Source organism: Mixophyes fleayi, chromosome 4 (genome assembly GCF_038048845.1).
Source record: "Mixophyes fleayi isolate aMixFle1 chromosome 4, aMixFle1.hap1, whole genome shotgun sequence".
Classification (NCBI taxonomy): Eukaryota; Metazoa; Chordata; class Amphibia; order Anura; family Limnodynastidae; genus Mixophyes; species Mixophyes fleayi.
Window position 1 is genome coordinate 185482394 of NC_134405.1, and position 14654 is coordinate 185497047.

General features: G+C 45.7%; 1 protein-coding gene across 3 annotated transcripts in view; it reads left to right on the forward strand.

The window, feature by feature from the left end:
• The first annotated feature begins 12534 nt into the window (after window positions 1-12534).
• Window positions 12535-14654, forward strand: part of CTTNBP2 (cortactin binding protein 2) — a 95005-nt gene continuing 92885 nt past the window's right edge. The window contains exon 1 of one of the 3 annotated variants that reach the window (XM_075208972.1): window positions 12535-12724. In XM_075208972.1, the coding sequence (XP_075065073.1) occupies window positions 12662-12724 (63 nt within the window). In that variant the 5' untranslated portion in view covers window positions 12535-12661. The remainder of the gene's footprint in view (window positions 12725-14654) is intronic. The other 2 variants (XM_075208971.1, XM_075208970.1) reach the window with 2 other exon arrangements.

Sequence of the window (14654 nt, forward strand, 5' to 3'; positions counted from 1 at the left end):
GGGAAATGGGGCGGTAATTAGAGAGTGAGGTGGGGTCAAGGTTGGGTTTCTTGAGAATGGGTGAGACGAGAGCATGTTTAAAGGCGGAGGGGAAGATGCCTGTGGAGAGGGACAGGTTAAAGAGGTGAGCGAGGTGGGAGCAGGGGCCGGCGGAGAGGGAGCGAAGAAGGTGAGAAGGGATGGGGTCCTGGGGGCAGGTAGAAGGGGGGGGAAAGAAGAAATGAGAGAGTGGACTTCCTCTCCCGAGGTAGGGCGGAAGGAAAGAAGGAGTTGGTTGCTGGGGGGAGAGGGGGGGAGAGTGGAGAGGGAAGGATGGGCGAGAGGGGGGAGGCGGAAGGGTTGGTGGAGGAAGAGATTTCAAGTCTGATGGCCGCAATTTTAGAGGAGAAAAAGGAGGCGAAGTCAGTGGCAGAGAGGGAGGAAGGGAGGGGGGAGGGGGGGAGACAGGAGAGTGTTAAATGTGGCAAAGAGGCGGCGGTGGTTGAAGGACTGGGAGGAGAGGAGGGATTTAAAGAAGGATTGCTTAGCGAGCGAGAGGGCAGAGCTGTAGGAGGAGAGGATAAACTTGAAGTGGAGGAAATCAGCCAGGGAGCGAGATTTTCTCGAGTGGCGTTCGGCAGTGCGAGAGCATTTTTGGAGGAAGCGGGTAAGTTTGGAATGCCAGGGTTGGGGATTGGAGCAGCGAAGGTGGATAGGCTGGGCAGGGGCGACCGCATCAAGGGCGGAGGAGAGGGTTTGGTTTTAGAGGGAGACTGTCTGATTGGGGCAGGACAGGGTGGAAAGGGGAGAGAGGAGAGTTTCGAGAGAAGAGGACAGCATAGCAGGATCAAGGGTGTCGAGATCGCGTCTGGACCGGGTAGATTTGGGTGGGGGGAGGGGTGCAGGAGTAGAGGAGAGAGAGAATGAGAGGAGATGGTGGTCCGAGAGTGGAAAGAAGGAGATAGAGAAGTCGGACAGACTGCAACGGTGGGAGAAGAAAAGGTCAAGGGAGTGACCAAGGCAGTGGGTAGAAGAGGAGGTCCATTGGGAGAGGGCAAGGGAGGAAGAAAGGGCAAGGAGTTTGACAGAAGCAGGGTCGGTGGGGTTGTCAATAGGGATATTGAAGTCACCAAGGATAATGAAGGGGATGTCAGAGGAGAGGTGGTGTGGGAGCCAGGCAGCAAAGTTGTCAAGGAAAAGGGAGGAGGGGCCAGGGGGACGGTATATGACAGAGACGCGGAGATGGATGGGGTAGAAGAGACGGATAGAGTGGACTTCATAAGAGGAGAAGGAGAGGGAGGGTTCAGGAGGAATGAGTCTGAAAGTACAGGTGGAGGATAGGAGAATGCCCACTCCATCGCCTGGGCGGTCTCCGGGTCTGGCGGAGTGGGTAAAGGAGAGGCCGCCATAGGAGAGAGCGGCAGTGGAGGCAGTGTCGGAACCGGTGAGCCAGGTTTCGGTAATGGCAAGAAGGTTAAGAGAGTTAGATAAGAAGAGGTCATGGATAGAGAGGAGTTTGTTGCGGACGGATCTAGCATTCCAGAGGGCACAGGAGAAAGGGGAGATGGGGATAAGGTTTGCAAGGTTAGCGGTGCGCGGGGGAATGCGGGGACAGGAGCGTGAAGTAGGGCGAGGTGAGAGTATGGGTATGGCAAGTGAACAGGGAGGCATAGTGAGATGAGGGAGGGGCGGGGGAGGAGTGGAAGAAGTAGAGTGGACAGAGGAATCGTCTGAAGCAGAGGGGCGGGAGAGGAGTGGGGGACAGAGGGAGTCAGAAGGTAGACAAGAGGAAATGAGATAAGTGAGTTAAATAAAGTAATAGCCAACAATGACAATGACGGTGGGGAGAGGTGAAGCAAAGAGGCAAGGCAAGCCTAGTAAAATGAGACAGAGAGGCGTGAACGGGGAACAAAGAGACAAGAAAGGCCAATAGACGCAGAGCAGAGGAATACAAAGGGAGAAATAAAATGCGGTTGGAATAGATTAAGAAATGCAAATAGAAATAATTAAATACAGTAAATAAGAGAAGCAAAAAGAAATAATAAATACATTAAATAAGTAAATAAGAAATGCAAATAGAGATAAATACAGTAAATAAATACAGTAAATACAATAAAAATAAAGAGAGACAAAAAAAAAGGAAGAAAATAAATATAAAAATAAAATAAAATAAAGAAAGAAATAAAAATGTAATAAAATAAAAATAAGGCCTACAAGGGTAGCCGAGAACAATAAATACAGTACAGTATGGACTAGGGTGAAAACAGGAGAATAAAAACAAACCCGGGAGATGAGACAATGACACTGGGAGAAAGTCTGAGAAGTCTGTGAGACAAAGTCACTGGGAGAAAGTCAGCGAAGTCTGTGACTGCCAGGAGACTTTGAAGCAGGAGCGGAGAGACCATGGGAGGATGCTGGGTGACCAGGAGAGAGGAGAGCTGGAGAGAACCGGATGGCATGGGTGGAGAGGTCCAGAGCACGTGAAGAGGAAGAAGGAGTCCAGGAGCCAGGGGCATCAGAGGAGGGAGAGCAGCAGTATATACAGGAGCTTCCGTGGGCTTCAGGAGGCAGCAGCGTGTAGAAGGACCCAGCAGCGTTAAGAGGCGGCGGCAGCAGCGAGGAGAGGTGCGGCACCAGAGACTGGGGATCCGAACCGGAAGTGGGCCGAAGTCGTCAAAAAGGCAAGGAACCAGGAAAGTCGCTGGGTGGAGGAGGTGGAGGACATCCGAAGAAGGCAGAGGTGAGGACATCTGAAGAAGGCTGCGAAGCGGCATCCAAGGCAGGCCGACCGGAAGTGGATCACGATGGGAAGAGGAACAGCACTGGAGACCGGAGGAGTTGACCAGAAGTAGGCCTGAAGAACCAGCAGACGGACCAGGCAGTAGAAAAGTCAGTGTCACTCACCGGACCGCGAGTGCCTCTGCGCTGGTGCGTGGCTCCCTAGCCTTCCTGTCGGCACCTGTCCTAAACCGCGGCCGTCCGCCATCCTAATGGACTGCGCATGCGCAGCTCCCAAGAACTCTTGTGACTGTTGCTTTTAATCCAAATTGGTTGATCAGGCAACTCCCTATTTAAGGCACCTGTGTGCATTACCTCATTGCCTGATCTTGGAGTCTCATTGCCTGTGAGTCTCTGAAGGTGTTCCCTGTGTTCTACTAGTGTCTTCAGTTTCCTGCTGATTCCTGATCTACTCATCGCTGGTTTCCATACCCGCTACCATCTCCTGTGTACTACTAGTGTCTTCAGTTCCTGTGGATTCCCTGTGCTACTCATCGCTGGTTTCCATACCTGCTACAGTCTCCTGTTTCCAGCCTGTGTCCTCAGCTGGACTCTGATTACCGGATCTATTCACCTGTGGTTCCTACACTCGTCTCTGCCGTCCAGCGTCTCTGCAGTTCCTGCATCTCCTTGTGGACAGACTGTTCTACTGAATAGCGGTATGCCTATCTGTTATTGACTTTCTCCGTTTACTCTGCATATCCACTAGGACAAGTTTCCACGCTCAGCAGCAGTATCCATACCTGCTATAGACTGTTATTGTAATGCTGCATACCTGTTTGGAATTAACCTACCTGTTTGGAATTAACCGTACTACTCAGTCGTTATATGCATAACTGTGATTGCCTATCCATTATTGGCCTGCATATCTGTGCTGAGCAAGTCTCTACCAAGCAGCGCCACACATACCGTTATATAGACTTTATTGGATACGCTGCATACCTATTGGGATCAAGTTCCTCTGTGCTCTCAGTGTCTGCATCCTATTATCTTTGTATGCTTCCACTCATCTACACTTGTACACATCCTCACCTATTAAGCAGTGGTACAACTTGCTATACGCAGACCAATGACTTCCCCGCTACCTACCTGCACCTGGACAAGTCTTCTCACCATAAGCAGTGGTACAACATGCTATACGCAGACCACTGACTTCCCCGCTACCTACCTGCACCTGGACAAGTCTTCTCACCATAAGCAGTGGTACAACTTGCTATACGCAGACCACTGACTTCCCGGCTACCTACCTGCACCTGGACAAGTCTTCTCACCATAAGCAGTGGTACAACTTGCTATACGCAGACCACTGACTTCCCCGCTACCTACCTGCACCTGGACAAGTCTCTTCACCATAAGCAGTGGTACAACTTGCTGTACGCAGACCACTGACTTCACTGCACCTCCCTGCATCTACTCACGTCCATCCTGATCTCCGTGTTCAAATCTGCCTTTCCACTATATCAGCTAGAGGCTGATTCATTGACCAAAGATTGCTGCAAGTCACTGACTTTCCTATTATCTATTGGCATTCTCTCTCCAGCTGCTGTGCTATCTGTTCCGCTAGTCACCCCGCTATCAGAGGACCGTTGTGAGAACTTCACTACTCTGGTAAGCCCAGTCATCTGGTGAAATCCTGGGCAAGACTCCTAGTGCCCGTGACAGTCAGGAGAGTCAGATTGAGGACATCCAGGGAGAACACAGGTGAGGCAGGAGACAGAGGGTGGATCAGAGGAGAGCCTCCGTAGGGCGGAGGGTACAGCTAGGCCGGAGCCGGGGCCTCGATTAGGCAGATCTGACCGGATGGACGACCACAGGAGAGGGCACAGCAGGGCCAGGAGAGGCGGAGAGGCTGAAGACCAAGGCCGAATCCGATGGAGAGCAGGTGGGAACGTGGAGCATGGCTGGAACCGGGGTCTCAATTAGCAGAATCCACCCGCGGATAGCGGTGCCAAGCAGGCGTTGGATCCCGGCTGGAGGTGAGGGATCTGTGGAGAGCAGAGCCATGCAGGAGTTGGAGCCAGGCAGCAGGTGAGTGGATAGCGGTGCCAAGCAGGCGTTTGATCCCGGCTGGAGGTGAGGGATCCGTGGAGAGCAGAGCCATGCAGGAGTTGGAGCCAGGCAGCAGGTGAGTGGAGGTAGGCAGGCAGGGAGCGTAGCCGGGGCTACTCCACAAGATTTAGGAGCCCAGGACTTGGGCCCCAGTGAAGAGCTCTCGCGGCACGTCCGTGCTGCATAGGAGCAGGAACTTCATCAGGAGTTCAGTCTAATGTTGCAGCACAAAAAAATATTCATTTTTTTCATGGAGTTGCTGATTTAACATACATTATTCACAAAGTAACATTACTCTGTAAAGAAGCAACACTTTGTGACTCAAATGCAGTAAAACAGTTTGACCACACAAAAAAGTGTATTGTGCATGGAGATACTTTACATTTTGGTAAAATCAGTTTTCTATTCATTTTTTCTTTTTGCCACACATTTTCTGACTTGCCAGATTCTGTTCACCTTTGTCAGCTTCTTGTGTAATTGTCTGCCTGGCTTCATTATATACTGGTTCACTGCTACTGTCTACACCAGAGGTGTCCAAGCTCAGTCCTCCAGGGCTACCAACAGTTCATTTTCTGTTTGGTAGTGAGACCCTTACTGCCCTTACAATTTATCACAATTTACCATTGTAGCACATTGCTGTATTTCAACAATCAATGCAATAGGAATAGACTAATTTCTTTAAAAGACACTTTTACCTGCAGCCTTATAAAGAGACTTAGGGCAGACACTTTACACAAATGAGGGGGTAATAATATGCTTTACATAAGTTGTGAACCCTGGTATTTATCAGTTATATTTTAATGTGTAGAGATTTATGGTATTTGTAGCCATTAGTATTTTACTACTTATTATTATTCATCTTGAATATGCAGTACAGTTCTGGGCACCACTCTATAAAAAAGATAATTTGGAACTAGAAAGGGTTCAGAGAAGGGCGACAAAATTGATAAAGGGTATGGAGTCATTAAGTTATGAGGAAAGGTTAGCCAGTTTAGGCATGTTTACTTTAGAAAAGAGGCGCCTAAGGGGAGATATGATTACTATGTACAAATACATTAGGGGTCAATACAGAGAGCTTTCATGGGAACTTTTTACCCCAAGGACCATACACAGGACTCGTGGTCATCCCCTAGGGTTAGAGGAGAGAAAATTTCACAACCAGCAAAGGAAGGGGTTCTTTACAGTAAGGGCAGTCAAGATATGGAATTCATTGCCAGGGAAGGTTGTGATGGCAGATTCAATAGATATGTTTAAGAAAGGGTTAGACAAATTTTTAGCGGAAAGGTGTATCCAGGGATACGACCGTTAATTTAAAATAAAGGATAGTAGTGGATATAGGGTAAAAATTGGATTGCAATATTGAGTCTGGGGGGATTATCAAAATTGAAACAGATTGGCGGTTGCTTACTCAGGATTAATTTCAAATATAAGTGCAGGATCGCAGGAGATCCAAAATAGGTTGAACTTGATGGACTGGTGTCTTTTTTCAACCTCATCAACTATGTTACTATGTTACTATGTTACTATGTTACCTGTGCAGAGCTCCCACTGATTTTCCGCATTCCTATGCCATTATTATGTTAACTATTCATTCTTTTAATTTGCCTTCCTATTTTGAAGTAATAAATATTAAGGGCCTGAATCAGCTTCCAACACAATGTGAACACAACTTGCATTTACAAAAAAGCAGATCTAAAGATACGTTTTTATTTGGATCTAGGAATCGGTGGTAGTACCACTACACCGACAAGGACTTACCAAACTTCAGAAGGCAGAAGGTGGCAATGACGAAAAGATGTTAACAGCGAAGCTTTGAAATCACTACTTGCCAACATCGCGATGAATACACCAGTCGGCACACAGAAAGTCATGTGACTTTGTGGGACTGTACTATTATTAGGGGTGTTAAATGAGTAATGCAGGGAGGCTACAAATGTACAAAGTAGAAGGGTTGCTGGAAAGTATTTTACATTCCGCGGCTCCCTGCTTTACTCATTTAACACCCCTAACAATAGTACAGTCCCAGAAAGTTGACATGGTTAAAATGGCGACATTGTGACTGTCGACAGATAATAATGTTGACATTCAAATGGCAATACACCCACCGGCAATATAGTTAATACTATAAAAAAAAACTGCGTCCCCCACCCCCAAAATACATTAACCCTAGCGCTGCCAACGGAGCCACCGTCACAATAATGTTGGCAGACCTACTGACACAATACAGTAAAAGATCATATAAATAAAAAAGGAAAAAAGCAGTGCTCACCCCCCCCCCACCACCCCAAACAGATTAACCCTACTGTTCCCAAGGCTGATACTAGCAAAATCTGGTGAGAACAAGAAGTGTGGGGTCCCCCCAATATTACAAGTACCAGCTGCTATAATGACAACCAACCCCAGGTTGGTCAGCATTTGTTATGTTTTTGCTGCTCAGTGTTTTATTTTGCTGCTCTGTTGTCTCAGAAATGCATTTCAGATTTTGCTGAATATCAAAATTGTGTGGCAACCTTACTCACCCTGCTCCCTGAGCTGCTAACAAGGATTCCACATTGCAGGAGATTACCAGCTCTTGTTAGACTCATCGCTGCTCATTACCTAACAGCTGAGCAGTCAACGCTCTATGCTCACATGATTTCTTCCCAGCAGCTGATTGGCCAGGAACTACATAAATACACTTACTGCCATTTTTGTCTGGCTGGTGTTAGGTTTACCTAGGCTAGTTCCTCTATACATTGATATAAAGTCTGCTCCTAGAGTTCTGTTTGATCTTGCTTTGTTTACTTGACTTTACTGTTGGACCTCTGCCTACCCTTGATCTGTTGGCCTGTTTATTGATTTTGTGTACCTCTCCTGTCCTCTGACCCAGCTTGCCAATTGACCATTCTCTTTTGTGTCCTGTTAGTCTTGTTTTGTCTGTTGTGTTTTGTGTGTTGCTCCGTAGCTGCGAGTCTCCCTGACTCTACCTCACTCACAACTGTACACTACTGGGATCAAGTCCAGGGGGGATCCGAGTACCAGTGAACAATGTGGTTCCAGGAAAGATGGCTGCTAATGGTGAAAAACATCCTGAACCACAGGTTCTGTATATGGGTTAATAGTTACTATAGTGGGGTTCATAACAATGGAGATGGGGGGTCTGCAAAAACAAAATGTGGACCTCCCACTTAGGGATACCCAGTCCGTGATAAAAGCACTAGGGTTCTTCCCACTCCCCTGGCCGGTGGGTATGTGGTAATAAAATATATTTTATAGTAAATATTTTGGCTTAGTGCACTACAGGTACCAGCAAGCCCAGGCTGCCATTAACAGTTTGTGCATACTGGTGCTTGTAGTACCACAAGCACCAACATCCCCATGGATGCCAGGGTATACTGGCACTTGGGGAACCACAAGTGCCAGCAAGCCCTGGCACCCAGGGCCTGCTGGGAGCTAAAGTGCACCAAGACAAAATGTAAATAAACTTCATACCTCATTTTAAAAATAATTTTATTTGACATAAATAAAAAACACCCACCTCTCCGATACTCACAAACATCCAGGTACATGCTTGTCCATGTCCATAAAATGATATCCTTTGATCTAGCACTTTGCACCTAGAAAAAAAGCCATGCCCATAAAATTCAGGGAACAATATAAGTTTCCTTTCCCAGTGGGCTTCTTCAGAGATATCATCCTGAGTAATTTCATCTAGAAAAGAAGGTGCTATCATACTAATATGTTTTTTAATATTTACATAAGTAACACCCCTTTTTCCGGTTAAGGTGTATATACCAATTTGTGTGTGCGGTCTGCAAATGAATTCAGTACCTTGTATTTCAGATTGTGCAGTGCCTCCACCTTGGTCTGAATACCGAAGGGTCTTCTTTGGGTAGTGTCCTGGTTGTAGCAACACCAGAGGGAGACAAAGGAACCCACCGCCCCCCTTCACTGGTCCAAAGGCACACACATATGAGTAATATCACACATGAATTATCTTTAGAAGCCACACTGGCACCTTTATTAGTGTGGTATAAGCTTCTAAAGGGATTTTTCAATATTTTAAATCAAAAAACTTAGCGCCAAGGAGTTTCTCCCCATCTGCATACACTCCAATAGGGACAGGGGTCACCTATTAATCCGCCTCCTTTTGGCAGCTTCTCACTACTTATCTACATAGGGAGCGCAGTTAAACATTCCACTCGCTATACTATGAGGCAGAATATGACTGGGGGCACAACTAAGAGGCAGAATATGATTTGGGGCATAACTAAGAGGCAGAATATGATTGGGGGCGTAACTAAGAGGCAGAATATGACTGGGGCACAACTAAGAGGCAGAATATGATAGGGCTCTCCAACCATGTGACAAAGTTCTTGTCCTGGTACCCACACAAGAAAGTAAGCTCTTCACCCATTGGCAGGGGCCATATGAGGTGATTGAGGCTGTGGGGCCTGTTAACTATAAACTATAAAGTCAGGCAGGAAGCCAGAAGAAAACACATTCAGACATATCATGGCAACCATGAAACCATGGCATGAAAGGGAGGAGCCACAAGCCGTGTTGGTATACACAGTGATGCAGGAAACACAGGTTCCCATAGGGGACGATCTGTCGCCAGTGCAGAGACAACATACAGAGAAAATGGTTCAGAGGAACTTTGATGTGTTTTGTGAGGTACCTGGACGTACCACACTCATAGAACACAACATAGTTACACCTCCAGGGGGTAAATGTATCAAGTTGAGAGTTTTCTGGTGGGTTTGAAAAACCAATTAGATTCTAGCTATCATTTATTTAGTACATTCTGCAAAATGATAGCTAGAATCTGATTGGTTGCTATAGGCAACATCTCCACTTTTCAAACCCAACGTAAAACTCTCAACTTGATACATTTACCCCCAGAAGTGGTGGTGAGAGTAAGACCATACCGCATTCCTGAAGCTAGGCGCATAGCTGTGAAACAGGAGAATAAAAAAATGTTGGACCTCGCCTCGGTGTCATTGAGGAATCCAATCGCAATTGGAATAGCATTATTGTGTTAGCAGTTAAACTAAATGGGAGTATTCATTTTTGTAATGATTTTAGGAAATTAAACGAAGTTTCCTGTTTCTACACATACCCGATGCCCAGAATTGATGTGCTAGTGGAAACCTTGGCCAATAGTCGGTACCTTACCACATTGGATCTGACCAAAGGCTACTGGAAGATTCCACTAACACCATCGGCCAAAGCGAAGATGGCCTTTTCAACCCCAGATGGATTATTTCAGTATAGGGTACTGCCTTTCGGGCTACATGGGGCTCCTGCCATTTTCCAAAGGGCCATGAATCGGCTCTTAAAATCGCACCAGGAGTGTGAAGCTGCATACTTAGATGACATATTCATCCACTCCCAGGATTGGGAGACACATCTGCCCAAGGTGGAAGCAGTTTTAGCCTAACTCAGGGAGGCGGGTCTAAACTCCAATTCTGAGATGTGCACATTGACCACACGTGATTCCAAATACTTGGGGTATGTTGTCGGACAAAGTCAGGTCAAACCCTAAGTTTGCAAAGTCAATGCTGTCAGAGATTGGTTCAAACCGGTGCGGAAGACCCAGGAGAGAACTTTCCTGGGTCTAGTTGGGTACTATCACCGGTTTATCGCTAATTTTGCTAATACTCCAAGCACCAGACTTCAGCAGGAGATTGCATCTCCAAACAGATGCCTCTGGAGTAGGTTTGGGTGCTGTGCTCTCACAGAGGTTTGATGGGATAGAGAAACCCATCCTTTACTTGAGCCGCAAACTTCTGCCTAGGGAGAAGAAATATTCCACGGTGGAACAAGAGTGCTTTGCGATCAAATGGGCCACCGAGGCTCTCGGGTACTACCTCCTGGGTAGGGAATTCACCTTGGTCACTGACCATGCACCACTGAAGTGCTTGTACAGGAGGTGGATGCCCGAGTAACTAGGTGGTTTCTAGTGTTGCAGCCCTACCACTTCACAGTGGAGCATAGGCCAGGGAACCTGCATAAAAATGCAGATGCCCTTTCTCGTGGAGTTGCGCTCTCCGCAGTGTCAGCATCACCAAGGTTACAGGCGCTAAGGGGAGGGGTATGTGACAAAATGGCTTATTTGTCACACCTCTCCTATAGGGAAATAGCTAAAAACCGAGCTAGTCTGCCGGAGCAAGCTGCAGACAGGGTTAAATTCCCTCTGGGTACTTTTTCTAGCACAAAAGGTGTACCACATGGGTGTAGTAAATGGTTTGTTGTGTTGTGATTGGCTTTGTAGTGCTACGGTGGATGTTAAAAACACTGTATGTGTGTATGTACGTACACACATACATAATATATTTATATATATTTCTGCATATCATAGCTATATATTCTAGTTCTATGTTTTACTTGCCTGAATGTATGTCGGAATGGAGCATTGAGTGCATTACCCATCCATTCCGGCTGCCAGCATGGAGCACCGAGGACCTTAACCATCTATGACTGCTGCTGGAATGGAGCTCCGAGGACCTTAGCTATTCATTACGGCTACCGGAATGAAGCTCCGAGGACCTTAACCGGTTGCCGGAATCAGGCTCTCAGTATCTTGGACAATTATTCCAGGTGCCAGAATGGGGCTCCGAGTACATTATTTATCCATTCCGGCAGCTGGAATAAAGCTCAGAGTACCATAACCATCCATTCCGGCTGCCAAAATGGATGGGTAATGTACTGGCAGATCCATTCTGGGTGCCAGAATGGAGGTCTGAGTACATTAAGCATCTGGAACGGATGATTAATATAAACAAAACCTTATTCCGACACTAGGAATGGATCGCTAAGATACTCAGACATCTATTTCAGCACCCAGAATGGATGGCTAAGGTCCTAAGAGCTCCATTCCAGCAGCCGGAATTGATGGGTAATGCACTTGCTTCATTCAAACATATATTCAGGTAAGAACAGATAACTAGAATATAGAGCTATGCAGGTATATAGATGTCCAGAAATATATATATATATAAATAGTGTATGTGTTGAAATAAATATATTTATATATATATATATATATATATATATATATATATATATATATATACACACATACACACAATATATATGCAATATAATATGTGGATTAGTTGTTGTACATATTACAGAGAACATATCTGTGTAGCAGAACAGAATGCACTATATAGGAAGAAAAAACACACAAAGTTTCACTCAAGATACAAAGCAGCAGAGGGCGGTGCAGGGAGCCAAATCATTCTGGCAGTTCCAGTTTTCACCCACCATTATTTTCGCACCGTTCATAGTGCTCAAGCTTGTACTTTATAACCCCTACACACAGGGGAGGGCTGGCAATTTTCAGCCTGGGGGGCAAGTCTCGACTCAGTAGCCTATTTTAAAGGACAAAAATAGAAGTGGCCCAGTGACCCAGCCCAAGGTAGTCCATTATGGGACCAGCCCAAGGTAGCCCTTTATTGGGACCAGCCTGGGGAGGGGGCACATGCCCCCCTGCCTCTGCCTACACACAAGAGTGTAGACATAGTAGTTCTAATAAAAACCTTCAGTATCCAGTGTGCAGTGTCCAATGTATCCCATTCCCATCCAGCAGAAGCTGTTTGCTGTACGTCTCTCAGCTGAGCTGTGTGTTGGATTTGCAGCAGTGGGGAGGAGAGAAAATTGATTTAATAAGCAATGCAGCAATGGGTTAAGAGAGTATCAGTGACACTGGTGCATTCTCGCAGTCTATGTAGTTATAAGGAGCAGGTCTTTGGCAGGCTGCAGGTAGGGGGAGGAGCAGTGGGTAATGGTATGCTAGTTGTGGGGGCTGTCTTCCTCTCTCTCTCCTCTCCCCCGGCTGCATTCCCTCTCAGTCTGCTACAGCACGAAGATGGCGACAGTCAGAGAGAGCGAGGGCCAGTCGTTCTCCTCTACTCACGGGGAGCCAGACAATGTAAGGATTTTGTGGTTCTGTGGCAGGAAGGGTTGTGAGCTGATATCTGATTTGCTATAGTATTACTTGCAGGTCAGCATTAATCTGGGATGCTTTAGTAATTAACTGGGGTGTAATGCTCTTGATTTAATGAGTGATGTCTTTTCTGGGCGCTTGTAACCTGCACTCTGCTCTGAATAGGAGGTCAATTATTGAGATCGCTAGGTCATAGGAGCGCTGTCTTGTTTATTAATACAGCTGTTTTGGAAACTGGGGTTTGGGTTGAGCGCAAGACACAAGATTGCTTCCCCCTCATATGTGCAGACCACGATCTAAGCCTTCTTACCACAGTGATTAATCACTGGTCAACACTTGCGGCTGAATGAATTACATCGCCTGCTCTTCCTTTTTCCTGACATTGCAGAAGTCAGGGTTATACGGTCAGTAAACAAATTCATCATAGTGCTTGCTATCAGAGGAAAGGCGCCCCCGTCATTTGCAGGGGCTCCCTTCCCAGGTTTAATTTCTGCCAGCAATTGTGTCGGTGATTGTGTTGATTTTCTTTTATCCTGAATTTTTTTCCTCGGGATTCAATCGTTTCGTTTATCTCAGCTTGTGGACCTTGATGTGCATATGAGAAGGATGTGTGTTATTGAGGGTCTATATTTACAGTGGTGCAGGAGAGCACGGTTTGTAAATGGCTTTTTCCAGAGTTGCTGGAATATAAATAGTGGACAACTGCCAAAACTGGTTTGGTGGTCTGGTCTATGCACATTAGACATGATATGACAGATCCTGTATCAAAGATACTGTAGCTGTCAGCACTGAACTGTTGACACTAAACACTCTACTATGACAGTGGCTAACATGTATCTTGTTCCCTTCTACTAGTCTGTATTTAGAAACAAAAGTACCACAATGTGTGGTTGTTGTCAAATAAATGTTTTGCTTTAATAATTTTGAGTTTTATTATTTTTTTATTTTTTTTTATCACATGTCAAATGTAACTGGACAATGTACATATTGCTTAGGGGTCTATTTATGACCGTTCATATTTAATTTATGTTAAATATTATGTCTTACTGTGATAAGAAATGGCTTAATGTGCCTAGTTATTAAAATTGTTGTTGTTCAGCAGGACAGTGGCTCTGTCAGGAGCCTGCCACAGTGAATAGTCTAGTAAAATGATCATGATCGTTTTACTTATAGGTTCTGATGGCCTTTGCACAACTAGCATAATGGAGAGGGGAAGCAGGTAGTCTGCCGGGGAGTGATCCAATGATCCCTCTTCTGTGATGCTCTCCCTGTAGGATAGAATTGTGTTGGCTGTGGGGGTCAGAAACATGATAGATAGGGCATTTTTTCGCTGTCTCCATAGACACCTATGGGCACTGCACTTCCGGTCAGAGACTGGGACATATCTGATATCTGCTGGGATCCTGTAATAATATATTGGCTTGTTACTTTAAAATGGGGTAATCCTCAAAAAAATTGCAGTTTTACAAGAGATTTACCAATCAGGATACCTCTTTGAAGTTTATAGATAGGCCCCATAGTGTCAGTGGGATTAGTGTGATATAATTATTGCTTAGTTAATGTTGGCCAAGTTGTAAATATTTCTCAAATTATTTCACGGTAAATGATATTATTGATCATGAATGAGATGTATAATACCTACAGTATTTACAGAAGTTACATGTTTGAATTAAATCAAAATAAAATTTAATGATTTTTACCTCTGCTGGGGTATTTCGTCCAGTTGTGGTCCATGGTACAATCTCAAACATGAGAAATAAACATTTGGTTTATACTAAACTGACTACTCAACAAAATGCATCATCAAATTTTTCTTATGTGCCACCTAGCAGAAACTTTAGATTGCATTGCAGACTGTGACGGATATGCTGTGGCCTGGAAGCCTGATCTCTGCTAGGCTCTGAGGATCATGCTC